Here is a 26283-nt window from a genome sequence, read left to right on the forward strand (position 1 = left end):
ATGCAGCCACAACAGCGAAATAAACCGAACAGCCTAAATTAGTAAAAGCTACAGCTTTATTGAACAGAAATCTCAGTACTAACGTTTCACCAAGGTGTCAGTATAACAAACCGCTAAACCATAAAATAGTCAAAACAGAACGCACCTGGATCATAGCGAGGACACACACCAGGCTAATCTGATATTTAAAATTTTTGTCATTCACCACACCTTCACAGAAAAAAAGGAGAACCAATTATGTGATGACGGTGCAGTTAGGTTACTCCAGTATATACTGTGTGTGTGTTGTTTGAAACGATGAAGCTATATTTTTGTGTAACATTCCAAGTGCAGCAGAATAAATGCTTGATATTGACATGAGTTGTGATGAATAAACGTGTTTTAAGCCTTTGTCTACAGAGCAGCCGGTCGTGTTGAGCTGCTAAAGCTTTAGGGTGAAGTCACTGCTTAAACTACTGAACTATGTGATGACTGCTAATGTAAATGTGCATTAACTCAGCGTGCGCCTGTACATTTTAAAGGGCAAAGTGTCAAGCAGAGAGTAGGGATGTGATTGGCCATGACGTTACGTTAGACCCCACCCCTGAAAGATGATTGGCTGGATTGTCAAAAGAACATCCAAGTCTGTGACTGCTTGGACGCTGTCGGTACAACTGTGCGCGTAACAAGTGCTGTCAACACCTTCTACATGGAATGTCTATTTCTGTAACTTTTATAGGGTTTTTTTCTTAGTTTTAAAAGTTATGCCACAATATAGGTAAACAAGCACAACAACTGTGTGTGAGAGAGAGAGAGAGAGAGAGAGAGAGAACAGTAGCCGCACATCATGTGGTCACTGAAGCAGTAGAGGCAGGTTCAATTCTATACGGATTATACTGTAAAAATCAGAGTCCAATATCAAACACTCCAGATTCAGAACACACCAATATATATGAACTCAAGGTCTGTGGGTGGGTCGTGTGCAAACCAGACTTCTACAGAGAACTAAGACCAGGGCTGCAATCATTATTATCCATCTTCTTCATAATCCATCTTCATCCTATACAACAGGAACTCTCCAGCCATCCCTCCCAAAAAAAAGGTATAATTTAACCAAACAAGCAAGGTGCTTTATAACACAGTAGCAGCACAACAGGGTCGGAGGAAGGGGGCACCACATGATCAATATATACTGGGTAAAACGAGAAAAGATATTGATCAGACGGTGGTTTTACAATCAGTGATCATGTGATCTTTCAAAGTGGGGGAAGCTTTTCTCATGCAGGTTCTGGGACTTTATAATATTTGATAATATTCCAACAACTCTCACTAATTTAGCTCTTTTTGCAACTGCAAACTGCATATCTGTTGCTATAGAAACTTGCCACATACTACCAGTAATGTCTGCACTGGTAATAACTCTGTTGAGGCAGAGAGATATGGGGTAGTGGTGTGTGTGTGTGTGTGTGTGTGTGAGAGAGAGAGTGTTCTAGATATTTAATTTTGGGTATTAAATTGGTGAAAGTAACCAACTGATTTAAATCCTACATATCTCTCTATGAAGATGTTCCAACGTTTAGTAATTAGTCAATTAATTCGTTATAACTCATTATGGCTTCAAATTGTGGCAGTGGTTAAATGAGATAATTAATTAGTAGCCAACTGGCATGTGTGCTTAGCATTGGTCTATTTTCCAGTATGGCAGTTGTGGGCCTGGGAGGCTGTTACGGCCTGTAGTGAACTGTTCTCCGTCTCTGTACATGGGACTCAGGTAGAGCTCAAACTATCCCCCTCCACCCGTTTAACTGAGTTTAGCTGTTCTCGACATTCAGAACATTCTTGAGTCATGCTCGAGTCCCGAAGCATAACCTCGGTCAGCACCTGATCACGGAGCCGAAACTAGAGTTGTGACATCAAAGTGTTCAGATGTTTTGTCTTATATGCTGGGACATTGGAGACCTGTAGGCCATCTTACACCAGACGAGCTTGGACACCCAACACTGTCCTTCCACCGGCGGATTCTCCTAGTCTCTGCTCGTCTGGAGTGGTTTCTTAAGGTCTTTTCTTCTTGGGTTTGTCATTTTTGCAGCTGTACTTTTCACCAAAACAAGCGCGGTATTGTGTATGACTAGGTATGAGTTTGATTTTTGTTTTGTTTTTTCCTCCATAGTCTTAGAAGAGCGAAACTTTTTTCTTCAAGTCGTTACGCTTCCAAAGGGAGAGGCGATCAAATTCCTGCATCGTCATTCCAAAGAGAGTCTGGAATTCCTCTGGAGACAGATGCCTCTGGGAAAGGAATGTCATTCATCAGTGCTGCCCTCTGCTGGTGCATTTGATAACATCCTAACATCACAGACTAACATGTACAAGGTGCATGGCAGAGACTCAGATCTGTAAGGGTTAATGTTGATTAAGAGTGAGAGAGAGAACTTCAAATGTATACATCCCAGACTACGGCCGTTACTGTTGTGATGTGTTATAACACATGCTGTGCTGTGACATAATGTGCTGTGATTGGACTGGACCTTCTGTGTCCTGTTACCTCCAGTCTGGTCCGGTTCACACCAGGAGGAAGTTTATTCCGGCCTCTAGGCATCACTGTGAGCATCTCGTAGGGATAAATCTGCCCCCCCCCCCCACACACACACACACACGCACACAGTCAACAGTGATGTCTCACAGTTTCAAAAACAATAAAAAGTTCAAATAATAACAAGACTCAGCAGTCTCTACAAGAGAGAGACCCAGAGCCCAGAGTTCGGCCTTGTCTGACCTTCTGCTGCAGCACAGTGGGCAGAGAACTGCCTCTGTCCATCCTGTGGCCCTGTGGGACGCCATTCTACACACACACACACACACACACACAGTCAGTGGCAGTGCGATGAGGCTGGAGGAATAGACAGATGTATGCTGGGTATTTTCACACACAGACCTGCCTCACCTGAAGACCTGTGTGAGAAGAGAATAAAAATTTTTTTTTTAAAAAGAGTTAATTAATTTTAATTAATTAACTCTATTAATTTATGTAACAGTGCACAAAGAACAGAACTGAATAGAGCAGAACTGAACAGAACAGAATAGAACAGAACTGAACAGAACTGCTTACTTTGACTCCCCTTTTCACTGTTTGATGAAAACTCTGCTGATTGGAGCTACAAGAGAAAAAGAAATTCACCAAAAATTCATTCAGACTGACAACTAATATGGGTGAGGTTTGAAGTGCATTTACCGTGTGTGTGTGTGTGTGTGTGTGTGTGTGTGTGTGTGTGTGTGTGTGTGTGTGTGTGTGTGTGGTGTGCACCCTCACCCTGGACAGGCCAGTCCTGCTGTAGGTTGGAAACGATGGAGACTTAAGCCCTGCGTTAGTGAAACAAAAACATTAACAACAACACTTTAAATCCTGAAATCACATCAAACATTATTAATGTGTCATAATTCCATCTTTTATTCAGAGAGTTATTTTAAAAGTCCTGCAGAAAAACAACTGCAAAAAGTGTGATTTTTCTTGTCAACACTAGAGGGCACTATGAACCTTTTACTTCAGGAGCTAAACTGTAAAGGGCAGCAAACCCTGCAAAAGGGCTCCAACCTACACCCACAAGTGGAAAGTACAAAGACCCAGTCTACAGAATCGGGCCTTTAGCCAAGAGACTTGTAAATCTAATGTGAAGCAGATTATGCGGTGTTTCTCTGTAGCCTGTGTCTCACACACACACACACACACTCACCCATATGGCCAGGGGTTCGGTCTGGCAGAGAACGGGTTTTTCTACGTATTGGAGCTGCTCTCTCAATCTCCTCCTTCAAAATCAACTTCCCCAGATTGGACTGAATCTGAGAGAGAGAGAGAGAGAGAGAGAGAGAGAGAGAGAGAGAGAGAGAGAGAGAGAGAGAGAGAAACAAATGCTGTTTGAGATATATGATGAGGGTGAAACCATGTCCTTACACTGAAGGAATTGATCAGCTTCATGGTCAGCTTCAGGGTATGCAAGAAGCCCCACAGGACTGTGGGTAATTCAATTCAGACTGTGACCTTCACTTCAAGGTGAAGTAAGAAAGAGAAGAACAGAACAACCCCTCTGATCCTCATGCTAACCAACCTCACAAGGAAAGCACCTGAGTGTTCTTTCTTATTTATTATCTTATTTATTTCCTTTCAGTAAAACCTTTTCAAGTTTCTCTTGAGAGTGAGTCATCTATATATCCGAAGCACGCACACACGCGCACACACACGCACACACAGACACACACGTATCCAAGTGCCAGTCTAGACTCTACGCGTGTTGTATATGTGATACCGGTAGTTCCCGAGCCCCTCAGCTGTGTGTGTTCTGTTCCCCAGCGCCACATGACTGTCACAGCTGACATGGTGTTGCAGACGCTGGCAGTGAAGTCAGAGTGTGTGTTCTGGGTAAATGGCGAGGAGTTTCCTGTGGGTGGGGCTTCAACTTTACCTTATTGAGCTCCTGTTTCTGCATCTGTCTGAGTCGCCACGTGTCGTCTGACAGATCACCTTCATCATACTCATCGTCAGCCTCCGCTGCCTCCCCGTCTGTGTTCTGGGCAGACTTCCTCTTCCACTCAGTCTCTGTTACACCAGTAGAGAGGTGTGAAAGACTGTGTGTGTGTGTGTGTGTGTGTGTGTGTGTGTGTGTACATGGGAACTGCAGAGAGAGGAGTGTGTGACATGGGGGCGGGCTGAGAGAAGGGGCGGTACCCAGCACAGCGAGTGACGGCGGGCACGGCCAATAGTCCGTTTCAATCTTGGCAGGCTGAGTGGGGTCAGGACGCCGAGCAGCAGGGAACCGAGACGACTCGATGATCAGATCCTCCATGTGCTTACCGTGGGGAACATGTGGGGAAGCATCTACACACACACACACACAGTACTTGTATGAGGGTGTCACATTTTGATGTTGAACATCGAGAAAATCAACATCAGAACACACCCACATACACACCCAGTGTCCTGATCACTCTCTCTCTCTCTCTCTCTCTCTCACCTTGCTTGTAAATCGGCGGTTTCTTGTATATGTTGCTGCCATTGTCTGTAAAAGAGGAAACACATGTTTGGGCACCCCACAGAACACACCCCCAATCGCACTGCGTACATGTGTATAGATCTGTGAGTGTGAGAATGTATGTGTGTGTATAGTCGTATGCATGTATGTGTGTGTGTGTGTGTGTGTGTGTGGGTGTGTGTGTGTGTGCGTGTGCGCACGTCTCACCTGGCCGGTGGAAGTGTAGCTGTTGAGGGGGGTTTTTGCTCACGCTGCTACTTCTGCGCAGTCGTAGTGTGGAAGGTGGAGAAGAACTGCCCGACGACTTCTGCTCCACCCACTCTCTGGACTCCTTCAGCTGGGAGCTCTGGAAGGACACAGCAGTGCTGCAGGTTTAACTCAAACCCATGAATCTTTTCAACAGGTGGAACGCTGACATGGGCTAGTCACATGGGCTAGTCACATGGGCTAGTCACATGGGCTAGTCACATGGGCTAGTCACATGGGCGCAGCCAAACCAAGCATTCATCTGCAGGTTAATCAGCAGTGTCTCAAAGCCCCACCTCTCACCTCGAAGCCCCACCCACCTGTCTTACCTCAGGAGAGGGAGGAGGGGAGAGAGAGCGTGGAGACAGGGACCTCTGAGAAAGAGAAGGAGAGAGAGAGAGAGAGAGAGAGAGAGAGAGCGCGCGAGATCAGCTGCTGAGCTTTTGGTAGTTTCCACACAGACTCTATGAAGCATAAAGGTTTCATTATGGCAAAACTAAAAATGAAATGACACTGGGGCTGCCAGTGTCTGTGTGTGTGTGTGTGTGTGTGTTTATGTATTCTCTGTGCAATCTGGTGGACTGAAGCTGAGATATCAGTCTCAGTGGGCAGTTAACCAGCTCACACTCACTGAGAAAAGGAATGTTTGACAAATTGGAAAGCAGGCTAATCCACACAGGCATATAGGGGCCCTGTGCGGGCTAATCCACACAGGCATATAGGGGCCCTGTGCAGGCTAATCCACACAGGCATATAGGGGCCCTGTGCGGGGTAACAGTAGAGGAGCTGATAGCTGCTATGCATTAATGCTGCAGGTATGGGAGTAATCAGCTATAGCAAATAGCACCACACAACAGTTACACGTGTGTGTGTGTGTGTGTGCGTTACCTCAGAGCGTTCCAGATGTGTGTAGCTGAAATGCGGCTCATACATCATCAGGTCAGGCCTCTCAATGTCCAGTATGGCTTTGTCCTTCGGGATGGCAGCTAAGTCTTTATAGCCAATCACCTGCTTCTCAACTTGGGTCTGAAGAGAAGAGGAGTTACAGGGACAGAAACCAACCCTGGACGAACCTGGTTAACTCTGTCAAACCTGAACCAGTGTTTTAGATTCTAACCCTGGACACACGTGGATCAGTGTTTTGATTCCCCACTTCCTGCTAACCCTGGACACGGACATCCCACCATGTTCATACATTTATGTGACGCCTTTATCCAAAGTGACTTACAATTCTGTCTGAACACAACTTGAGTAACTGAGGGTTAAGGGTTTTGTTCAGGGGCCCAACAGTGGAAACTTGGCAGTGGTGGGATTTGGACCAGCAACCTTCTGATCACTAGACCATGCCAGGGCAGTGTGTACAGTAAGTGTCACGTCATGCCTGGTGTGTAGGATGGCGTTTGAGTGTGAGGCTGACGCACACAGCAGGGCATGACGCAGGACCACAGACACGCAGCGACTCACCACGATAGTGACAGCAGGAGAGCCAGGGAGGGTCGTTCCTCTCACAGAACTCACACTGCCTGGAGAGGTTCGGGCTGGCTGCTGCTGGAGGACACGCACGCACACACACACACGCACGCACGCGCACGCACGCGCGCGCACACACACACGCACACACACGCACACGCACGCACGCACACGCGCACACACACACGCACGCGCACGCACACGCACACACGCACGCACGCACACACGCACACGCACACGCACGCACGCACACGCACGCACGCGCACGCACACACGCACGCACACGCCTGACATTGTATAACTGCTTAAAAGATCAATTGTAATGATTTGCTGATTAAACTACTAAGTACAGAGATTTGCTCTAGTGAATTTAACACTGACCAAGACAATGTGCACAATAAGCAACTGCAGACCTGAAGCTGTGTGTAACTGTAACTGTGTGTGTAACTGTAACTGTGTGTGTAACTGTGTGTGTAACTGTAACTGTGTGTGTAACTGTGTGTGTAACTGTAACTGTGTGTGTAACTGTAACTGTGTGTGTGTAACTGTAACTGTGTGTGTAACTGTAACTGTGTGTGTAACTGTAACTGTGGAGGTTTCACCTTTTGCATCATCATCTACGACAACAAAAACGTCCCCGTCTTGATGTCACACTAAAGAGGAAACACAGACATGTTAGACATTAGAGATCATTCAGTATCACTGCTCTTATTATTATTATTATTATTATTATTATTATTTAATGTTGTTAAAAGCTTAAAGGGTTTTTTTTAATTCCTGCTTTATATTATATTGCACAGTCATGTAAATAAAGCCATCATGACTTGAGAGAGAGAAAGCAAGTGATCAAAAGATAGAGAGAGAGAGAGAGAGAGAGAGAGAGAGAGAGAGAGAGAAAGAGATATACAGAGAGAGATAGAGAGAGAGAGAGACAGACAAAGACAGAGAGACAGATAGAGAGAGAGAGCCACAGTAAGACAGATCCCAGAGGACAACAGCTGATACTCTAGACATCCTGCATACACAACCCACATGGATCCTAGTTGCTATAACAACCTCGATCTGTAGGTAGTGTGGGGTATGCAGAGCTGTAGAGAGCTGTTTGTTACCAGGCCATCCATTAAAAACAAACAGCTCACAATGTCATGTGAAGAGCTCACAGCATCAAGAGAAGCGTGTTGGTCATAGCTATGGTCTCTAGAATGGAGATTCCAGAATGGTGATTCTCTGTGGCTTCCAGAATGGTTCCTTGTTGGGCTTTTCTGGTGCATGGTCCCTTTGGAAAGCTCTGGGAGGTTTCTACTCTACTGAAAAGGTCTTCAATCTACAGGACAGTGAAAGTGCAGCCCAGCGTGGACATCACAGTGAGGGACGGAGACGCGTCACAGCCAGGAGGGGAGCACACACACACCCACACACAGTCATCCCTGGACCTTGTGTGTGTGTGTTTCAGTCTTCTTCAGAGTAATGGGTTACATCAGGCCAGCCAGACTGCAGGTCTGTCCCAGCTGGTGCAGGAAACAGGGGCAGGGGGCGGAGCAGGGGGCGGGACTATCGATCCAGAGGGCCTGATAGGGGATGCTCTGAGGCAGCAAGAGAAAGATGGTAGAAAGAAAGAAAGAAAGAAAGAAAGAAAGAAAGAAAGAAAGAAAGAAAGAAAGAAAGAAAAACAAGAAGATAGACAGACAGAGAGATGAGTAGAATATGGAGCTATTTAGACAGACAGAGAGAGATGAGTAGAATATGGAGATAGAGAGATATTTAGACAGATAGATAAAGACCTAGCAATGGAACTGAGATGAAGGATAAAAAGGAGGAATGACAGTGACGAGGATAGATGGGGATGAAGCGATGAAAGGACAGATGGAGAGATGGAAGGATAGAGGCAACGACGTTACACTCCTTCCGAGGCCGTCACCCCTCCATCTAGCGGTCTGTGAAGCGTCTCAGATGCGCCCTGTAAGCCTTGGCACACAGATACGATTTAACATGATAAATATTGGGATTACCGCCGGGATTACGGCATGCTCACTGGGGGCCTTGGACCCAGACATTTGTAAAAGTGCTTAGTAACAAGACCTGCTGTACAAGGCACTATATAAAGACATGTGATTAGGCTTTGATCAGACTCTGATTAGACAGCAGGATAAGATCAACTGTCTGAGTCTCGATTTGAACAATGCCACATTCTTCTATTCTATGCTAAAGAGTTTCAGATGTCTAAAATATTTGAAGTAAACTCTTTAAAGAGCTCAGGGCAAAGTCATTACAATTTTCCTTCATTATGGACACATTTAATACTAATTTCCCCCATAAATGCCAGGAATGTTACACACACACACTGCTTCTTTTCGTGTGTGTGTGTGTGTGTGTGTGTGCACATGCATGCATGTGTGCGCGTGCGCAAAACTGCTAATAACAAACAGACTAAAAAATGTTAACAAACAAAAGCTTTTTACAGTCGCTGTAAGCAAAACTGAATGTAACCTGTTAACCCGTGAAAACCATTCAAATGCTATTAAACAACCTGTGAATAATCTGGTTTAAAATACCTCAAGTGGATTATCCAGTTTTTATTCCCATTTTACACTACATGAGAAATAAGCCTGAATCATATCTACTGAATACTCAACACTGAATACTGAATACTCAACACTGAATACTAAGTACAGTTTGCTGTTGACAGCATATCAGGATTAGATTAATTAATACAGAGGAGAACAAGGATAGAGGGATTAACAAAGTTTGCCATCGTGAACGATACATTCAGTGAAATAAACACACGGGCAAAAGTAAGACAGACATGTTGTAATTTAAAGACAGACAGCTGGAGAGAGAGAGAGACAGACAGACAGACAGACAGACAGCTGGAGAGAGAGAGAGAGAGAGAGAGAGAGAGAGAGAGAGAGAGAGAGACAGACAGCTGGAGAGAGAGAGAGAGACAGACGGACAGCTGGAGAGAGAGAGAGAGACAGACAGACAGCTGGAGAGAGAGAGAGAGAGAGAGAGACAGACAGCTGGAGAGAGAGAGAGAGAGAGAGACAGCTGGAGAGAGAGAGAGAGAGAGAGACAGACAGACAGCTGGAGAGAGAGAGAGAGAGAGAGAGAGAGAGAGAGAGAGACAGCTGGAGAGAGAGAGAGAGAGAGAGAGAGAGACAGCTGGAGAGAGAGAGAGAGACAGACAGACAGCTGGAGAGAGAGAGAGAGACAGACAGACAGCTGGAGAGAGAAAAGCACAGGGGAGCAGTTACCTTAGTCAGCGAGGAGGTTCATGTCCATGGTGAAGACACACACACAGCCCAGTCCTGAAACCCACACACAGGAGTTGGTTAGAGCTGGGACAGTACACCACGGCACCGAGACCCTCGTCATTCGCCCTCCCCACACCGAGCCGGGGCAGCAGGAACACCCACGTGAAGAGAGCGTGGCTCTCACTGTCTATCAGCCCCGTGGCTGGACATCAAAGTCTTGAATTATTCAGGAGTCCGTGACCCTTGACCCTGCACTCAAAGTACATGTCTACTGTTGAACAGACAAGAGTTTAGGAATGAGGAGAGGAGAGGAGAGGAGGAGAGGAGAGGAGAGGAGGTGATCAGAAGGAGAAAATGTTTATAAGCTGTGGTCATTGCAAAAGTTTATCGCATGCAGTCATAAACACACCCACACACACACACACACACGTGAAAGTAAGCAAGGTTGTGCTGTTTTTGTGTTGGCTAACCCACTGCCTCTCCTCTCCCTGCGGTGTGAAGGCATTCCTCACCTCCCCACCTCCCCTCTCTCCTCCCCATGTCTCCATGTGCAGGAGCCATCACTCCCCACACTGCAGAAACCCGCCTTCACCCCCCCAGACACGCCTCCATGCCCCGCCTTCACACCCCCAGACACGCCTCCATGCCCCGCCTTCACACCCCCCAGACACGCCTCCATGCCCTGCCTTCACACCCCCCAGACACGCCTCCATGCCCTGCCTTCACACCCCCCAGACACGCCTCCATGCCCTGCCTTCACACCCCCAGACACGCCTCCATGCCCTGCCTTCACACCCCCCCAGACACGCCTCCATGCCCTGCCTTCACACCCCCCAGACACGCCTCCATGCCCCGCCTTCACACCCCGAGACACGCCTCCATGCCCTGCCTTCACACCCCCAGACACGCCTCCATGCCCCGCCTTCACACCCCCGAGACACGCCTCCATGTCTGCAAGCAGGAACCTTCATACCAGTTAAGAGTGATAATGTGATATAATATTCTGTATGAAAGTCATATCATATTGTAATACATTCAGACACAGAGGTACTGTAGAGTCTAAACAGCGTCTGAACATGCATGTAATTTGCACACACGCACCTCATGAGTTTTCTCTACTGCACAAAGCTCTGCGATCACTGCAATGCAAGTTAAGATGAAGTAAGAGAAAAACTCTAAAAATATCCTGCTGCATATCCTGGTGTGAGACACCTCCTTCTGTTCTCTCTCTCCCTCTCACTCTCTCCTTCTGTTCTCTCTCTCTCTCTCTCTCTCTCTCCCACTCTCCTCCCGTCTTATGTAACATCCTAGCTGTTACTATGGTGAGGCAGTCCGCCCCGCTGTAGAAGCATTGCCCCTCTCACCCCTCCCGACATGAGCTGCATCACTGGCGTCAGAAAGCTTAAAGGTTCCAGAACCAGTCTGAGTACAGTGGCCTCCCATCACTCTTACTGGAGTCTGCATACTGTCACCAGTACACACACACACTCATGGTAGTGATGTTACAGCTAGCAGAAGTGGAGTGTCATGTTAAGGCTATGATAATTAACATGTTAAGAACATGTTAATGTTCATAGTGAGGCTGCTTCCATACACACACACACACACACACACACCCCTTTTGTCAATATACTGACATATTTTGACAATATACTGTCAGAGGACCAAAGCCAGTTGCATGCGATATAAGAGATGAGACAATCGATACTGTTGAGATCAGTTTAAACAACAAATCTCTCCCAGTCGCTCCAGGGGCTCCCATGGGTGATGTCATTATGGGCACGTCGTTATTAAGAGCATCAGTAAAACAGGCGTTGCAAATGTACCCCTCACGTGGAGGGTGTGTGTGTGTGTGTGTGTGTGTGTGTTTGATGGGTACCATTTCTGTACCTACATATCCAGCAGGAGTTCATCAGTTTCAACTGCCTTTGTGTATGTTGATTTTTTGTAATCAAAACCTAGAAGACCTCAGTAACCTCATAGAAGACCTCAATGGCTCTGTAGCCTTGTGTTTTTCCTTTATATTACAAAATACATTACGTTTTCATCTAGAACGACATCTAGATGTAATATTTCATAAAACGTGGGTCTTCCCACTATTTAACACTCTGCCTTACTCTTTAACGCAAATGTCACTCAGTTGTAATTTTAATATATAAATAATAATCTGACCCTACGACCTGTTTCTTACATTTACGGTATTTAGCAGATGCTCTCATGCAGAGCGACTTACAAAAGTGCTGTCATTTCCTCATAGAATACATCCTAGTACAGTAGGTTAGAGTCTAATATACCAATGAACTAGAATATTGTAGAATACTGTCTCTCATCTGACCCAATTAATAACTGAATAACACACCATATTGATCTGTCTGTTTCATTTATGTCTTCATAATCCAAAACATGGCGCATGTTTGTCTCTTAGAGGATGTATATCCAGAGTTCTACAAAAACTCCAAAAGAGACCTTTAAAACACACAGAGATTGCACGTTAAGCAAGACGTTCTCTGCTATTCTCTGGAGTGTTATAAGGGTGGCTGATGCACTCTACAGCCCTGTCGGGGGTCACCTGGGTCAGACAGCCAGACTCACAGACCTCTCAGTCTCTCACCAGACACCTTCTGAACTAACAGGAACAGGCTGGTCAGAATGTCAAACTAAACAAATACTAATTATTGAAATGATTTTAAACTCATACAATCTGATATAGATTCAAATATTAGTTTATCAATTTATTCGAGACATGACAGTGTAGAGACCAAGGTGTTATTATAGACGTCTGCTCCACTGACAGACCATGGACATGATACACACACACCTAAAAACATACAGAACCCACCAGAAACCAGCAGCTATTCCTAGTGGCTCACACAGACCAGAGGTCTTGTCCTCATACACTGCCAGCCAATCAGAACGAAAGGTTGAATGACATCATATAGAGGGCCAACGATGCAACCTCTATACAGACGGATCAGACCTGCTCCAGCACTGTATACACACACAGATTTTCATGTTCAGAGAGCTGTATGATGAAGTACACACACACGGGGTCAAAGTGATGTGCGAGTTGTGTGAGGGCATGCTGCTCTTGTGTGTGTGGGGATTTAATATGATTGTTTGGCTTTGGAGGAGTTGTAAATCCAGCAGACACACACACACACACACACACACACATTAAATGCGCCAAGTTCTATCATTGTAACTTTGTCTGAGGGAGCACATTACATAGATTTATTGTGGGGTGTGTGTGTATGTGTGTGTATTTTATTCTGGTGACCGATCTTTATGAGGCAGGTGAGGAGTGTAACTGATCTCCTGACAGACATTTATGGAGGCATCCATTTTGTCTCTTATTGTAGTAGGAGGCCCTTCTGACTGGAGAGAAACACATAAAACAAGACACACACACACCCACACACACACACCCATGGTGTCCAGACACACACAATCATCTCTTCCCACTTTAAACACTTTAATCTTTGTCTGTTACATTTAATTCAATTTGCTTTAGTGTGATTTAGACTAAACATCGGCCCAGAGGTGCCAGGGTGGGGGGGTGTGTGCGTGTATTGGGGGGTGTTGGGGTAACAAGAACTAAACAAACATCGAACAAACAGGACAATCCATAGAAACACCCCCAAACGTCTGTAATCGGTGCGTTTTCATTACGTTTCCCACCAACATTCGTATCTCTGCTGCCTACACACACACACACACACACACACACACACACACAGAGACGTGGGAGGACTGCAGCTAAAGGAAGTTAAACATTTTTGTTCTCCTTCAACACAGCAACTGCATAGAGATCACTGATCACATGACCCGAGGCAGTCCAAAATGGCTCTCCGGGCACAAGGAGGTGTGATAGTCACAACTAAACTGCGTGTGCTCTGTGTAGGGCCCTACACTGTGTAGTGAGTAGGGCATAGGAAGACGGTTCAGATTCGACCCATGTTCTGGCATCATGAAGCACGACACGGGACACGAGACAGCAGATCCGACTGAACCTTGCTCATAAAAGGATCTTTTTTTTTTTGTCCTGAGTGATACAAGTGTCACAGATAAACACACAGATGTGCGCGTCATGTGGACATCATGGACATCAGTGGTCAGGACCGTCAGATACGTGTTAGAAATCTGAAATGTTCAAACTGCCCTCAACAGAAGCAAGAATGTAAACAGCACAAGTGATACTCCTCTGGCAAACCTTCTAGAACCTTCCCTGGAACTCCTGACTGGTGCCATGCGGACACTACGTCACAACCTCTCTCTCTCTCTCTCCCTCTCTGCTGTCCATCAGTTAAGACCTTCAGTAGAAAGTGACTTATCTCGGAGAAACAAGAGAAGGTCACGCCCAAAGAGAGGGCCGTCACCGTACATACAACGCTTCTGATTGGCTGATGTAGTTAGCGAGAGTGTACGCATCACCGCGGCCATGTCACTGTCTCGACACTCACACACCGCCACAGGGCCTCTGACGCTCACACACACACACCGCAGCAAAACATCATCAAGGTGTTGCAGAAGATAAGAGGGGGTATGAGGGTATACACACACACAAACACACACACATTTACATTTATGGCGCACACACACACGCACAGAAACACACACTCCCACCCACGCAAACACACACGCACGCACACCCACCCACACCAGCCCACACTCTGCCTCTGAAACCAAACCACACAGTAAAACACACTGTTCTCACATGCCGTTTACTTTGTGAAACCCACGGGTGCCCCTGCCAAACTTGGACGGTGGCACAGACCACAGACAACCCTTATCTTCATTTTCTTGCATGTTTCTAATATTTGTGTATGTGAATGTTTGTTTGTGTGTGTAGAAATGATCACCATAGTTTCTACTTCACACAGTTAGTGGCTGTTAAAACGTTACAGGCGTAGCTGACATTTTTAGTCAGTTTTCATAAAACAATCCCTTAAACGGAAACGAGTGTAAACTGGGTGGGATTTAAACAGTCACGACGTTTGTCCAGTTTGTAAAACGTTGCAAAATGTTTGGGATTATCACGTGAACTTTTACTGTGACAGACGTCAGCAGTCAAATCAGCATAAACAAACCCACTGAGCCAAAGCTGTAGCCAGGTGTTTTAGCAAAAACAACCTCCGCTGCAACGGGATTAACACACACACACACACACACACACACACACACACACACACACACACACACACACACACACACACACACACACACACACACACACACACACACTTGCAGGTCTGATCACAGGTGGAGGTCTCTGTCTCTGCTCCACACTCCAGATCCCTGGACACCTTTTGTCTTTTCTCACTGCAAATGTTCACTCACTCCATGACTGATAGACACCAGTAAAGTCCACTTCAGTGACCCAATTAATCCCAGAGCTGTCCCTGTCTTAATGGCAGTCTCAATGACCAGAGCTGTCCCTGTCTCAATGACCAGAGCTGTCCCTGTCTTAATGGCAGTCTCAATGACCAGAGCTGTCCCTGTCTTAATGGCAGTCTCAATGACCAGAGCTGTCCCTGTCTTAATGGCAGTCTCAATGACCAGAGCTGTCCCTGGTGTCCCTACTGCCAGAAATACAAAACATCTCTACACCATGAAGGAGAGGAAGACGAAGACGAGGGTCAGCCACTCATTATGTGCTCAATCACAATAAAAACACACAAAACAACTTTAAACTGTACAGCCAGCTGAAAGAGACACAGCACTAACAACCGCAGAGCAGACTCGCTCCCTTCAACATCGCTGTAGTTGTGATACCTGCTGCAGTGTGTGTGTGCATCCATCGCCATAACATCTCCAAGCTCAGTTTAAGGAGGAACACAGAGGGGCGCGCTCACACACACTCTCTCACTCTCACTCTCTCTCTCACTCTCCATCTGTCTGTCTGTCTGTCTGTCCTCCAACCTGCAGACATCATCGAACCGCCACCCTGGAGATGAACTGTATCACTGGCTTCTCCACACACACACACACACACACACACACACACACCTTTGCCATGTTTGGGAGATGTCATTCACGCGTGCCTAAAGAGTAGCAGAACAACAGTGACATTTTGAGGAGTTAGCCCAGCGCTCATGTCATTGTCATGGCAACCTGTTGCACACACGCTGGTGGTCCCTTGCGTTGAAATGTCTTAGGGTCTCCAGGGCAAACAGGAGATTGTGAGTCAGACTGTCCACCGCAGACGCTGGAACACGCGGAGGGACAGACACAGTGATTTACGACACACGATTCAGGATAAAGGTTAGTGACCACTACATGTTCACTCCATAATGAATTAAACACATGATGGCACCCCCCTCACTCACTCACTCACACACTTTTGGATTTTTCAGAATGGTAATGATTTCAGTCTTCCTTTAACATGCTTTCTTGCTGATGACAGATGGCTGTCAGCGTGCTCCAGATGGCCAACTACACGCGGCAATTTGTTCGGCGGTCCCGGTGAGCTACGTACCTCACGCCAACCGTGACACGCTAACCGGGGGATTAATTAAGAGGTCTGTGCTCGCGGTGACCTCCTTTGTGCCAGTGCAGCTACACTGGGAACGTGATGGAGATCTCTCAGCAAGGCCTAATGCACGCGGCCGTAGCGCTCTGCTCTGTGGCTGCTGCGTAGTCACAAATGTTCTCAAAAAGTGAAGTCTACATATAAACCTGCTTCAGGGTGCAGGGTGGAAAGAGTCCGAAAGACACGACTGTCCCTCCTTAAACACTGGACTGTTGAAGGGTCACGCACGTGACGTTAGACGGACACTTCACCGGCTCTCAACAGTGGACATACGCGTCATCGCCGCTACAGAAATACATCACTTAACATTAACACTGAATCTGCATGTGTATTAATCCTACAGTCATGCGCACTGAGGCGTGACGGCGTATACTAGAGAATCATTTCATTTCGCATCCCTATTGATCGGTCCCCGTGCTGCGTAAAGTGGTTTACACCAGCGTGAACTACTGTCGCGAGGAGGCCTCCAGCCCGACTTTACAACGTCGCGACTAACGGGCCACGAGCGAGCTCCAGCGCGTGGGTACCTGAGGAGCTGCGAGGTGGTAGCGGGGTCGTTCGGAGCACGCGAGCCCACTGCGCATCCGGGCTGGTGCTCGTTCCTCAGCACCGGGTGATGCAGGGCGCGTTTCTGAACGGACGCAGACCATTCCAGAGGGTTCGCCCGCTGCTTCTCCCGCGATCTCCCTCACCTCAAACTCCGCCGACAAACGGCGCACTGCACGAGAGCGCGTAGTCATATCGCCACATTCACACTCATAGCGGCATTTCGCACCCCACGCGCAGCCCGCGGTGGCGCGCGCTCCCGGGGAGCCGAAAGCGCATCGGGATAAAAGTGCCAAGGAGGCTCGCGCTGGTCGCGTCGGAGGATACGCACGTCGTCATCTATCAACTTCTTACCTGTCTTGTGAAAAAGCCTCTGAAAATAAATCCCCCCGGCAGTTTCAACGTGGATGGATAACTCCCACGTTTAATTCCAACACATTCAAATTTTTGTGCAAAAATAAATACTCAAAACGGCGTGAAAAGCTGAAGTTGTGCGTCCTGTACACCGCAGAAAACTGGTTCCCAGGCACCAGCCAGAAACATTTATCTGTACTAACTCCGCATGGCGCGTGACGCTGCACGCTGACAGATAGCGTGAACGTGCTGGCTGTCCTTACCGCTGGTTGAATCCATTCGCGGCACCGAGGGGTCGAGTGTAAACATGACGTTGCAGCTTTCCGTTATAATGTGATTAAGCCACCCGCAGAGTCACACGACAAGTAATATCACACTAAACCGTGCAATGTAACGACTGAGTAGGCACGTGTTAAATGCACGGTGTATACAAAAGCACGAGGTATTGCAGGAATAAAATGGTCGATAACTGAAAGAACAGGCGTGTCAGTTTATTACGCATATGCACATTTTAGTTACAAACAGCTCGTGTTCATTTCTGTGCACACATGCGTGATCTCTGTCGCGTGCTTTGCCTGGCATGTGTCTAATCTTACGCGCGCTGTCGTGACAGCGAAGCTCACTAAAGCGAAGCACGCGAGGAGCAGGACTTTGAGACCTTTCTCTGGTTTGAAAAAGCATCGTGTCGTCTGCGTTGTTTAAACATCTAATGATGGTATTACGCAGTGGAACCCAACACACACACAAGTCCTCGTGGCTGGTGTCATAAGGCTTTCCACGCAGCTGCATTCGCGAATGGAAACGTGTTCCATCAATGGCACGTGACGGTACTGAACGTCTTAGTGGAAGAAAAATAAATGAAGAAAAGAAAGATCAGAATAAACAGATCTGTCCTTTAAACTAAATAAACACAGATCTGTCCTTTAAACCTTTGAATGCAACTAAACGAACCTCTAAGCGTCTATAATGGACAGAGAAGAATCGTCTTCAGCACAGGAAGGGGCGGGAGTCTCACGGCCTGTAGCTCCGCCCCTTGCCTCCTCTCTCAGGGAGTCCAGGAGACGACCTGTATGGCGGTACTGCCGGCCCGCTGGATGATAGGGGCGGGGTGGCGTAGGAGCGACTCCAGCAGGGGCAGGTGTGGGAGGAGCTGCTGCCGTGCGCTAGGCACCTCTGCCAGGCAGGTGAGGGCACGGAGGGCGTTGGTGCAGGCCGCCGTGTGACCCCTCCCCAGAAGGCACAGCAGAGGCTGAATGACTCCAGTCTCCAGGGCCTGGACCTTCCCTGCATGGGGAGGAGAGTCCCGCCCACGGAGCAGAGAACCCACTGTAATCAGCTGTTTGTACAACTTGTTGCAATCATATTGGTTCCACTTATGACTGATAACCAGGAGTCAGATGTGATTACAAAGTTACATGAAGTATTCAAACAGCTGCCAGAGAGAAACCAGATTAAGTGAGGGGATTATACCTCTGCGATATATGTGCATGAATATTGGGTTCTATATCTTAGACATCATTAAATAACCAACTTTAAATTACACAGAAAGAGAATCAAACGCTACCTGGAATCAGTCCCCTAATGAGTGTGATGTTTGAGATGAGTGTGTGTGGTGTGGTGTGTGTGTGTGTGTGTGTGTGTGTGTGTGTGTGTGTGTGTGTGTGTGTGTGTGTGTGTGTGTGTGTGTTCTCTGACCTTTGGTGATGACGGCCGTGTTCATGATGGCTCCAGCTGCATTAGCGCTGACCGCAAGGTCATGATCCGACAGCAGCCCAACCAGAATAGGCAGCACGTCCTCCTCACACAACCTCCTCTTCCCCTCCACAGGAACACTAGCGGATAGAGAGAGAGAAGGAGGGAGAGAGGGAGAGGGGGAGAGAGAGAAAGAACGAGGGAGAGAGAGGCACGAAGTGAGGGGGGGGTGAGAGAATATTTATTGAAATATATTGATATATTTATTCAGACTCGTCCCAGAATTGCAGGTGCGACCCACCTGATGGCGAGAGTGGCCGAGGTGGCAGCCCTGCGGATGTCAGGGCAGGTGTGGGAGAGTTGCTCCTTCAGGACAGCGACGCCCCCATTGGCCAGGGCAGGCAGCGCGTCCTCCCGCATGCAGGAGCTCAGCGTGGACAATACGAGCGCACGGACGTCCTCCTGCTCCTCGGGAACCCTCATCAGGAGTCTGGGGACCAGACCCGAAGCCACCATGCATGACACTCCTACACAGGGAAGGGACAGCAGAGCACAGCCAATCAGAAAGGCTCGCCTGCACATCCCAGCTGCCCCCTTATACCACCTACGGCAAATACACCGACAAACTGCCCCAGAGGGAAAATAAATATACAGGAGGAAGAGGGGAGAGAAGAAGAGGGGACGTGAGTGTGTGGACCATCTAACAATTACAACCGGAAGAGGAAATCTATCCGTGTGCGTGGGAGTCATTGTTCGTGGAGCACATGCGTGAAAACAACGTTCTGGGTTTTTTAGCGGCTGGTGTCTGAGGCGTCGTTGTCTGACTCTGGTGACGGATGGGGCCTTGCATTCACCGTGACAGTAATGCCATCGCCATCGCAGCTCGGGGAAGATTTCTCTTTGAGTTTATATCTGGGGTCTTTGAGCGTGTCACATTCCAGGGCGTTCATTTTAGTGACTCTGCGACCAAAGACAGTCTCTGTCAGAAATGTTACTCCAAGACCTCACAGTTTTGCTCCAAAATCTCCCATCTAAAAACAACCAATAGGGAGCAGGCTAGAATTACACACAACCCACCAGCCAAATCCAAACCGAATTGAATAGTGCACAGGTATGATGTGAGAGGGAATCAACAGAAGTCCATTTTGTGGAGGAGTAGAAGCAGAGAGAACATCTCACCGATGTCTCATTATTGAAAAAGGAAGTCTCATATGGATAACAGAAGTAGAAAAATGTCAGATCATCACGACAACAACCTTATTGTTCAGTCTGATGTTCAGTACAAGTTAGCACAAATTGGTTGATGGCCTTTATAAATGTACCCAGACTGGTTGATGGTCTTTATAAATAAACTCAGATTGGTTGATGGCCTTTATAAATAAACCCTGATTGGCTTTCGTCTAATTTCAGAAGCCGTTTTCTCCACAAACACCTCTACCCACAGTGACTCCCGTGTCTGTGTGACGTATCTGACTAGTGTCCAGATCTGGTGCGAACCTGCAGGAAATTCAGCCAACATCTTCAGGGTCTGGTGTATGTTCTTACGACAGGCATGTACAGGCTCATCCAGCAGGCCTGACAGAGTGGGAACCACATGTGTTCTTAGCATGGCCTCCCTGCACAGCCAAACACAGCCAGACACAATCACAGTTAAACACAAACACAGCCAAACACAATTACAGTCAAACACACACAGCCCAACAGAGCTAAACACAGCCAGACACAATCACAAACACAAACTCAGCCAAACACAATCACAGTCAAACACAAACACAGCCCAACAGCCAGACACAATCACAGTTAAACACAAACACAGCCAGACACAATCACAGTCAAACACAAACACAGCGACACAATCACAGTCAAACACAAACTCAGCGACACAATCAGTCAAACACAAACTCAGCCAAACCCAAACATAAATACAGCCAAAACAAACCAAGCATTGTTTTCTTGTTAATCCGTAATTTTAAATGATCTAACTTCATTTGATATGATATCCTGTTGTGTACACGTGAAGAGGAATAAGGCAGCTGTAAAACAGCATAGCAATGTTTTGACCACATCACCTGCCCACGCTGTGTGTGGCCAGCAGATACAGCACCTCTGCAGTTCTTGTCCTAACCGAGCCTTCCTCATCTTTCAGCAAGAGCTTCAGTCTGTCCAGAATACCTAACCGGCATCAGGAAACAAACAAGAGAAGACAAGGTGTTGGGTCATACCACCCAACCTAACACATTATACGAGTAGTATGAGCAGGAATTACTGGGGCGGACCCCTAAACTACGCCTGTGGTTTCATGTCTGCTCAGTCTCCTGTACTTCATGTACAAAAGTCAGCCTCACACTGAAGCGCGGTGATAACATGCGCTGTGTTTCAGGCCCAGTGAGTCACTCCTCTGGACGCTGCAGCCCACGTACCCGCGCGAATGGCTTCATAGGCGCGCTCCGCGTCGTGAACGCGCTCGCCGAGAGCAGCGAGCGCCCCCTGCCGGACGCGCAGCTCCACGTGCTGCAGCTCCGCCGATAACCTCGGCAGCGCGCGGTCGCCGAAGGCGACGGTCGCGTGAGTCGGTTCTGCGCGCGGTGGCAGGCGCTCCGAGATCCGCGTGCCGGCCATGTGATCTGGGTCGTTTATCTGAACGCGTCGCTGGTTTGGCTGTAAAACCTGTTCAGCTAACCGAGTGTCTGATAACGGCGTATCTGAGACCAGGTGTGTTCGGTCGCGCAGCTCGCCGCTTCGGCGGGTTTGTTGCCACGTTGCCAAGCTCGTCCTAAGTGTGGGCACGGCGTTGCTAGGTGACTACGCGTTAGGCGTACTGCGCCTGCTCTGCGTAAACCTCTAAACAGGGACTACCACCCAAACCCAGAGAGCGCCATGGCTTCTTTTTCTTTATTTAGAGTAACCAACAATAGCGCACAACCAGCGTACAAGCCAGCAGGCACACAACGCATCTTTAGGCTATATTTAGCCTATACACACAAAAATGATAAAGTACATAAATACTGCTTTTTTTGTTTCACAGGGGGCTGATTTATTTCAATATAATGTAAAAAAATAAAATAAAATAAAAATGACAATTCCTCAGAATGTACCTACTATGTAAAATGTAGCCATTAAAATTAGAGCTATAAGATTTACCACAAAAGCATCAATGTCTGGGATCATCCAGATGACTGAATAATAACAGGTAACAATGCTAAAATAAATGAACAACATAATACTAAAATAAATTAATAACACATAAAACAAAAATAAATGAACAACATAATACTAAAACAGTCTCTGCATGCCTACTACAAAGGGTACGAGTTGTGTCAGTATGATCATCAAATAAAAGTGGCATCATTTAAATTTATCCGCCTAACTATTTAATTAGCTCTGTTAACTTTCTTTCATTCAGTGTTATTCAACACTGATGCCAATATCATGTGATATAATCACGTGATGCTTTTTAAATAAACAGAGCTCTTACAGATCTGTTCTTGTTCCCTGCAGGGGAAAGAACCGCTGAAATATCACAAATATACAATATGTAAACTCATCACTGTCTGTGAAGCAAAGACACTTTCAAAGATATTGAATCTAATCCCACTGCATAGTTACATGTATCAATTCAAAAAGAAAACCAAGGTAAATAACTGATCAACCGGCACAGTACTGTTCTGGAAGCAACACTCCAAAAAAAAATGAACACCTGTATAAGACATGACTGTATAAGGTGTTGTTATTTATTCCATATTAAATACTGTGTAAATAAGAAATATTAGTGCTAAAGTCTACGATTCTCAAATTTTATCCTTTAGAGAATTATTAATGAGAAAAAAAAAATACAAACAAAGCATAAACAAATAATTCCTAAATTTAAAGCCACCTTAACTTCACCAGACCCTGCTATGGTGCAGCAGGTGCAGACGTTCAGGTCCTGCAGCCGTAGAGTTGAACCTGCAGGTCAACAAGCTGCCGCAGGAAGCCTCGGTTGGGGATGATGCCGCGTCCCTCTTTCACGGTGCTGACCGCCTGCACGAGGTTCATGCCGTGTTTCAGCATCAGGTACGCGAGCACTACTGTGGCAGAGCGGCTCACGCCCACGTGACAGTGCACGAGAATCTTACCTGCAATCGAAAAAGATCACCCGAGTGCGTGTCGGTGTGTCTCGTGCGCATCTACAGGCAAATGCTGTTTAAAAAACAAACAAACAGAGCAGTTTCGCTTTCCTACCTCCTCCTCTTAACGCATTATGGATGAATGCCGCTGCAGTGCTGAAGTTGGCGCTCATGTCATAGGCGGGGGAGTCGTGCGCCTCAATGCCCAGGTACGTGATGCCCATGCCGTTGTAGTACTCAGCGCCTCGTCTGGAGCTGTGCGCACAGTTCAGGATGTGAGTGAAGTTATGGCGGCGAAGTTCCGCGCGGTTCTCAGCTATGTCCCTGTAAACCATCACACACACACACACTATTTAAGTCCTTTCTGTGAAACTTGTGTTTTTAGAGACGTAGCCCATTCAGAATGCCCCGTCATTATTTTGTATCACACAGTTGGTTCAATTAATTAATCAATCAATTGTCTCTTGACACATTTAGCACATCTAAGGGGCTTGTGCGGAGGTTAGATTTTCTGAGTCTGAACTATCCATGGTCACTTAAAAGTGGTCAATGCATATCAACGCATATCCAGGTCAATAAATAAAAAATTTATTGAAATTTAAAAAGTGTATATAAGTTATATATAAACAGGACTGTTCTCACTTACACGTCTCCTATATAAACAGGACTGTTCTCACTTACACGTCTCCTATATAAACAGGACTGTTCTCACTTACATGTCTCCGATATAAAGTCTTGGCCAAACCTCATCAGCATGACTATTGATTGCTCTCCCTGAGAAGAGCAGGCGTTCAACTTCCAGTACCGCCATAGCTGGTGAGCTAAAATCAATCTCCGGTTTTAACGAGTGTGAGTCTGTTCGCCATTCAGAGTATCTAGTCTTGTAAGACATTTTGGATCCGTTTTACAGGAAAGGAATGCTGCACTTTTGCTTTGAAATCGGAGAAGCTGACATAGGCGCCTTAACTTCAGAAGCCCCGGAGTGTCACTCTACCTTTGCTGCACTGAAGAGGGCCGTGGATTTCAAAGCTATGCATTTGTACTGTTCTTGTCTGAGGGCTTTGGGGCAGTCCAGCAGAGGGGTGCAGTAACAGGGCTCCATGTGTTGTCTGCATGTCACTGCCACCTGTTCAACACATTCAACTCAGATCATATGCAATGCAACACACAATTTCCACTAAAGTAACACACATTTACCACAGTTGTACGGAAACACAGAAGAAAGAATGTGTTTCATATTTACTGTCACCTGCCACTGGCTGCTTGTTGGAACAAACCTGCTATCTGATATTTGACCTCAGTCTTTTTTTGACCAGCATTGTGGATGCCACTTCTGATCCCAGATGGCACCAGCCAAGGCGGAGCTGTGCTGCAACCCTGCATGGTTCCGACCGTGGGTGGCGCACTGGTCAGACAGCATGCGTGGCCCTGTAAACCCAGTAAAGACGGTGATGAATGTGGTGGGTAAGCGCACAGTTCCACTTAGGGCCAGTTTGTCAGAGTCAGATCAAACCTTATCTTAGACTAAAAATAACTACTAACGGTGACGTTTCACCATTGCCACTGCAAAAGACGAAGCCCAGGTCTGGAAAGGAGTCTTTAAAAAGACCCAGAGATCCCAAAAATCTGCTTAATCTGCCTAGAGACTGGGCTGGATTACGGACCAGCAGGGTCAGGGGTCCCTAACTGGTTTAGAACCAAAAGTAAGCCAACAACCATCATCATTTCAAGGTCTTACATTTTTATTGTGAGTAACCTATCATTAGACCTTACGCAGTCCTAGACAGTTAGGGATAGCAGCCCCCTCTTGTGTTCAAAAACATGCATTACATCGGAGACCTCAGCAAGCAGGTTTTGGTCCTATTTAGAATTTCATGTGTTCTCTATATACAAGTTATACAAATATACTCTGTTGTGTAAAGCTTCATCTATTATACAATTTCTGGTTTATATAATGAGATTTTACAGAATTACAGAGAAACAGAAAAAGAACACGCGCGTGCGCGCACACACACACACATACACACACACAAACAAATGAGACTTAATTACATGCAGAAGTCAAGAATTTTGAGACCTTCAATTTGTTACTAGAGTATATTATTTAACCGGATATGAGAAGCACCTGCCGAGAATATGGCACTCTAACATTTAGAAAACATCCTTGTGACTGGAGGAAGACCTGTTGAATGGTCCAGGATGAACGTGACTTTGGTGCAAAGTATTAAATATAGTGGTATTAACTGGTATTTTTTACTTTTTAAGAAGTTACAAGGATGATCAGTCTTCCCTGTCCATGCTCAATCTCATCTGATTTCACCATCTACTATTATAGTCATTTAAAAAATGTCGAATGTGTAAACACCAACTTGAGACCTACAGGAGACGGGACCCTGGCTTCATGGAGTTCACACTAAAACAAGAGGGTTACCAAAGACAATTAAACCAAAACTATCAGAAACAAAACCTCAAAGTCTCTGTAAACCCTCATCAAAAGGCCCGTGGATATTGCTGAATCGAGAAGCGCGTTCTCTTTGAATACTAAAACGTGCCGAGTGTGGAAGCATAAGATGGAGAAAAGGATAAATGAAGAGCAGACGACAGCAGCCCGTCAGCATTCAGCCAGAGAACTCTGTAAGAGAGCTCCTCTCACTCCACACACTGACTCTGGAAAATGGGAAGGACTTGCAAAAATGCCCAATTTGAGATTCAGCACACAAAAAAATAAAAAAGTCCAGTCAATGGCCGGGACACCACGTGACAGAGACATCGGGCAAATGACCACAAAATCAACATTGTGCAAACTCTCAGGAGGTACTGGCCACCTCAGGACCATAGCACTGAGGTCCAGGAGAGCGAGCAGGAGCAGGGCGGGGTGACCGAAGCCCGTTAGACATCAGGACTGAAATTAAACTGGCTGTCTGGAACGATAAAAAGCACGTAGCATTAGGCACAGCTGGGCTGATCTGAAATTGGGGATTATCAACATTTCCATGTGTCCATTAGTCCAGATAAACCAGATATTCCAGATAATCCAGCTGGCCTACACTGAGCACAGGAACACTGCACACAGATTAAAGTGCTTCAGG

General features: G+C 46.6%; 4 protein-coding genes across 15 annotated transcripts in view; all 4 read right to left on the bottom strand.

Annotated features, from left to right (window-relative positions):
* Window positions 1-38: 38 nt before the first annotated feature.
* LOC113591613 (dematin-like) lies at window positions 39-17688 on the bottom strand. 8 transcript variants are annotated; one of them, XM_035536186.2, is made up of 18 exons: window positions 17397-17682; window positions 9968-10021; window positions 7856-8299; window positions 7319-7369; window positions 6711-6791; window positions 6135-6272; window positions 5576-5620; window positions 5208-5346; window positions 4983-5027; window positions 4697-4846; window positions 4434-4567; window positions 3708-3813; window positions 3287-3336; window positions 3086-3131; window positions 2912-2928; window positions 2753-2818; window positions 2522-2602; window positions 39-2265 (listed from the first exon to the last, which is right to left on the bottom strand). In XM_035536186.2, the coding sequence occupies exons 4-18, from the start codon at window positions 7331-7333 to the stop codon at window positions 2152-2154; spliced, it is 1227 nt and encodes a 408-aa protein (XP_035392079.1). In that variant the 5' UTR covers window positions 7334-7369; window positions 7856-8299; window positions 9968-10021; window positions 17397-17682; the 3' UTR covers window positions 39-2151. The 8 variants fall into 8 exon arrangements, with proteins under 8 accessions (XP_035392079.1, XP_035392075.1, XP_035392078.1 ...); XM_035536182.2 differs by lacking the exon at window positions 7856-8299 and having other exon boundaries at window positions 6711-6794; XM_035536185.2 differs by lacking the exon at window positions 7856-8299 and having other exon boundaries at window positions 17397-17681.
* Window positions 17689-17866: 178 nt separating this feature from the next.
* On the bottom strand, window positions 17867-21860 carry rsph14 (radial spoke head 14 homolog). The gene is made up of 6 exons (XM_027032186.3): window positions 21509-21860; window positions 21158-21260; window positions 20586-20704; window positions 19390-19615; window positions 19092-19228; window positions 17867-18680 (listed from the first exon to the last, which is right to left on the bottom strand). Exons 1-6 carry the CDS (start codon window positions 21705-21707, stop codon window positions 18442-18444), a joined length of 1023 nt encoding a protein of 340 aa, XP_026887987.2. The 5' UTR covers window positions 21708-21860; the 3' UTR covers window positions 17867-18441.
* A 93-nt stretch (window positions 21861-21953) lies between these two features.
* On the bottom strand, window positions 21954-24231 carry LOC113591610 (dual specificity protein phosphatase 26-like). 2 transcript variants are annotated; one of them, XM_027032187.3, is made up of 3 exons: window positions 23911-24231; window positions 23310-23518; window positions 21954-23203 (listed from the first exon to the last, which is right to left on the bottom strand). In XM_027032187.3, exons 1-3 carry the CDS (start codon window positions 24084-24086, stop codon window positions 23007-23009), a joined length of 582 nt encoding a protein of 193 aa, XP_026887988.3. In that variant the 5' UTR covers window positions 24087-24231; the 3' UTR covers window positions 21954-23006. The 2 variants fall into 2 exon arrangements, with proteins under 2 accessions (XP_026887988.3, XP_081559526.1); XM_081703400.1 differs by having other exon boundaries at window positions 23310-23449; window positions 23911-24086.
* Window positions 24163-26283, bottom strand: part of bag4 (BCL2 associated athanogene 4) — a 10423-nt gene continuing 8302 nt past the window's right edge. For 3 of the 4 annotated variants that reach the window (XM_081703397.1, XM_035536190.2, XM_081703398.1), the window contains one exon: window positions 24915-26283. This exon is cut by the window's right edge and continues 1145 nt beyond it. Coding sequence is in view for 1 of the 4 variants with exons in the window: in XM_081703399.1 (XP_081559525.1) it covers window positions 24163-24320; window positions 24472-24622 (309 nt within the window). In the remaining 3 variants the exon portion in view is untranslated. Of the gene's footprint in view, window positions 24321-24471; window positions 24623-24914 lie in introns of those variants that run through there. The other variant, XM_081703399.1, reaches the window with a different exon arrangement.

Source organism: Electrophorus electricus, chromosome 20 (genome assembly GCF_041902795.1).
Source record: "Electrophorus electricus isolate QZ-2024a chromosome 20, ASM4190279v1, whole genome shotgun sequence".
Classification (NCBI taxonomy): domain Eukaryota; kingdom Metazoa; phylum Chordata; class Actinopteri; order Gymnotiformes; family Gymnotidae; genus Electrophorus; species Electrophorus electricus.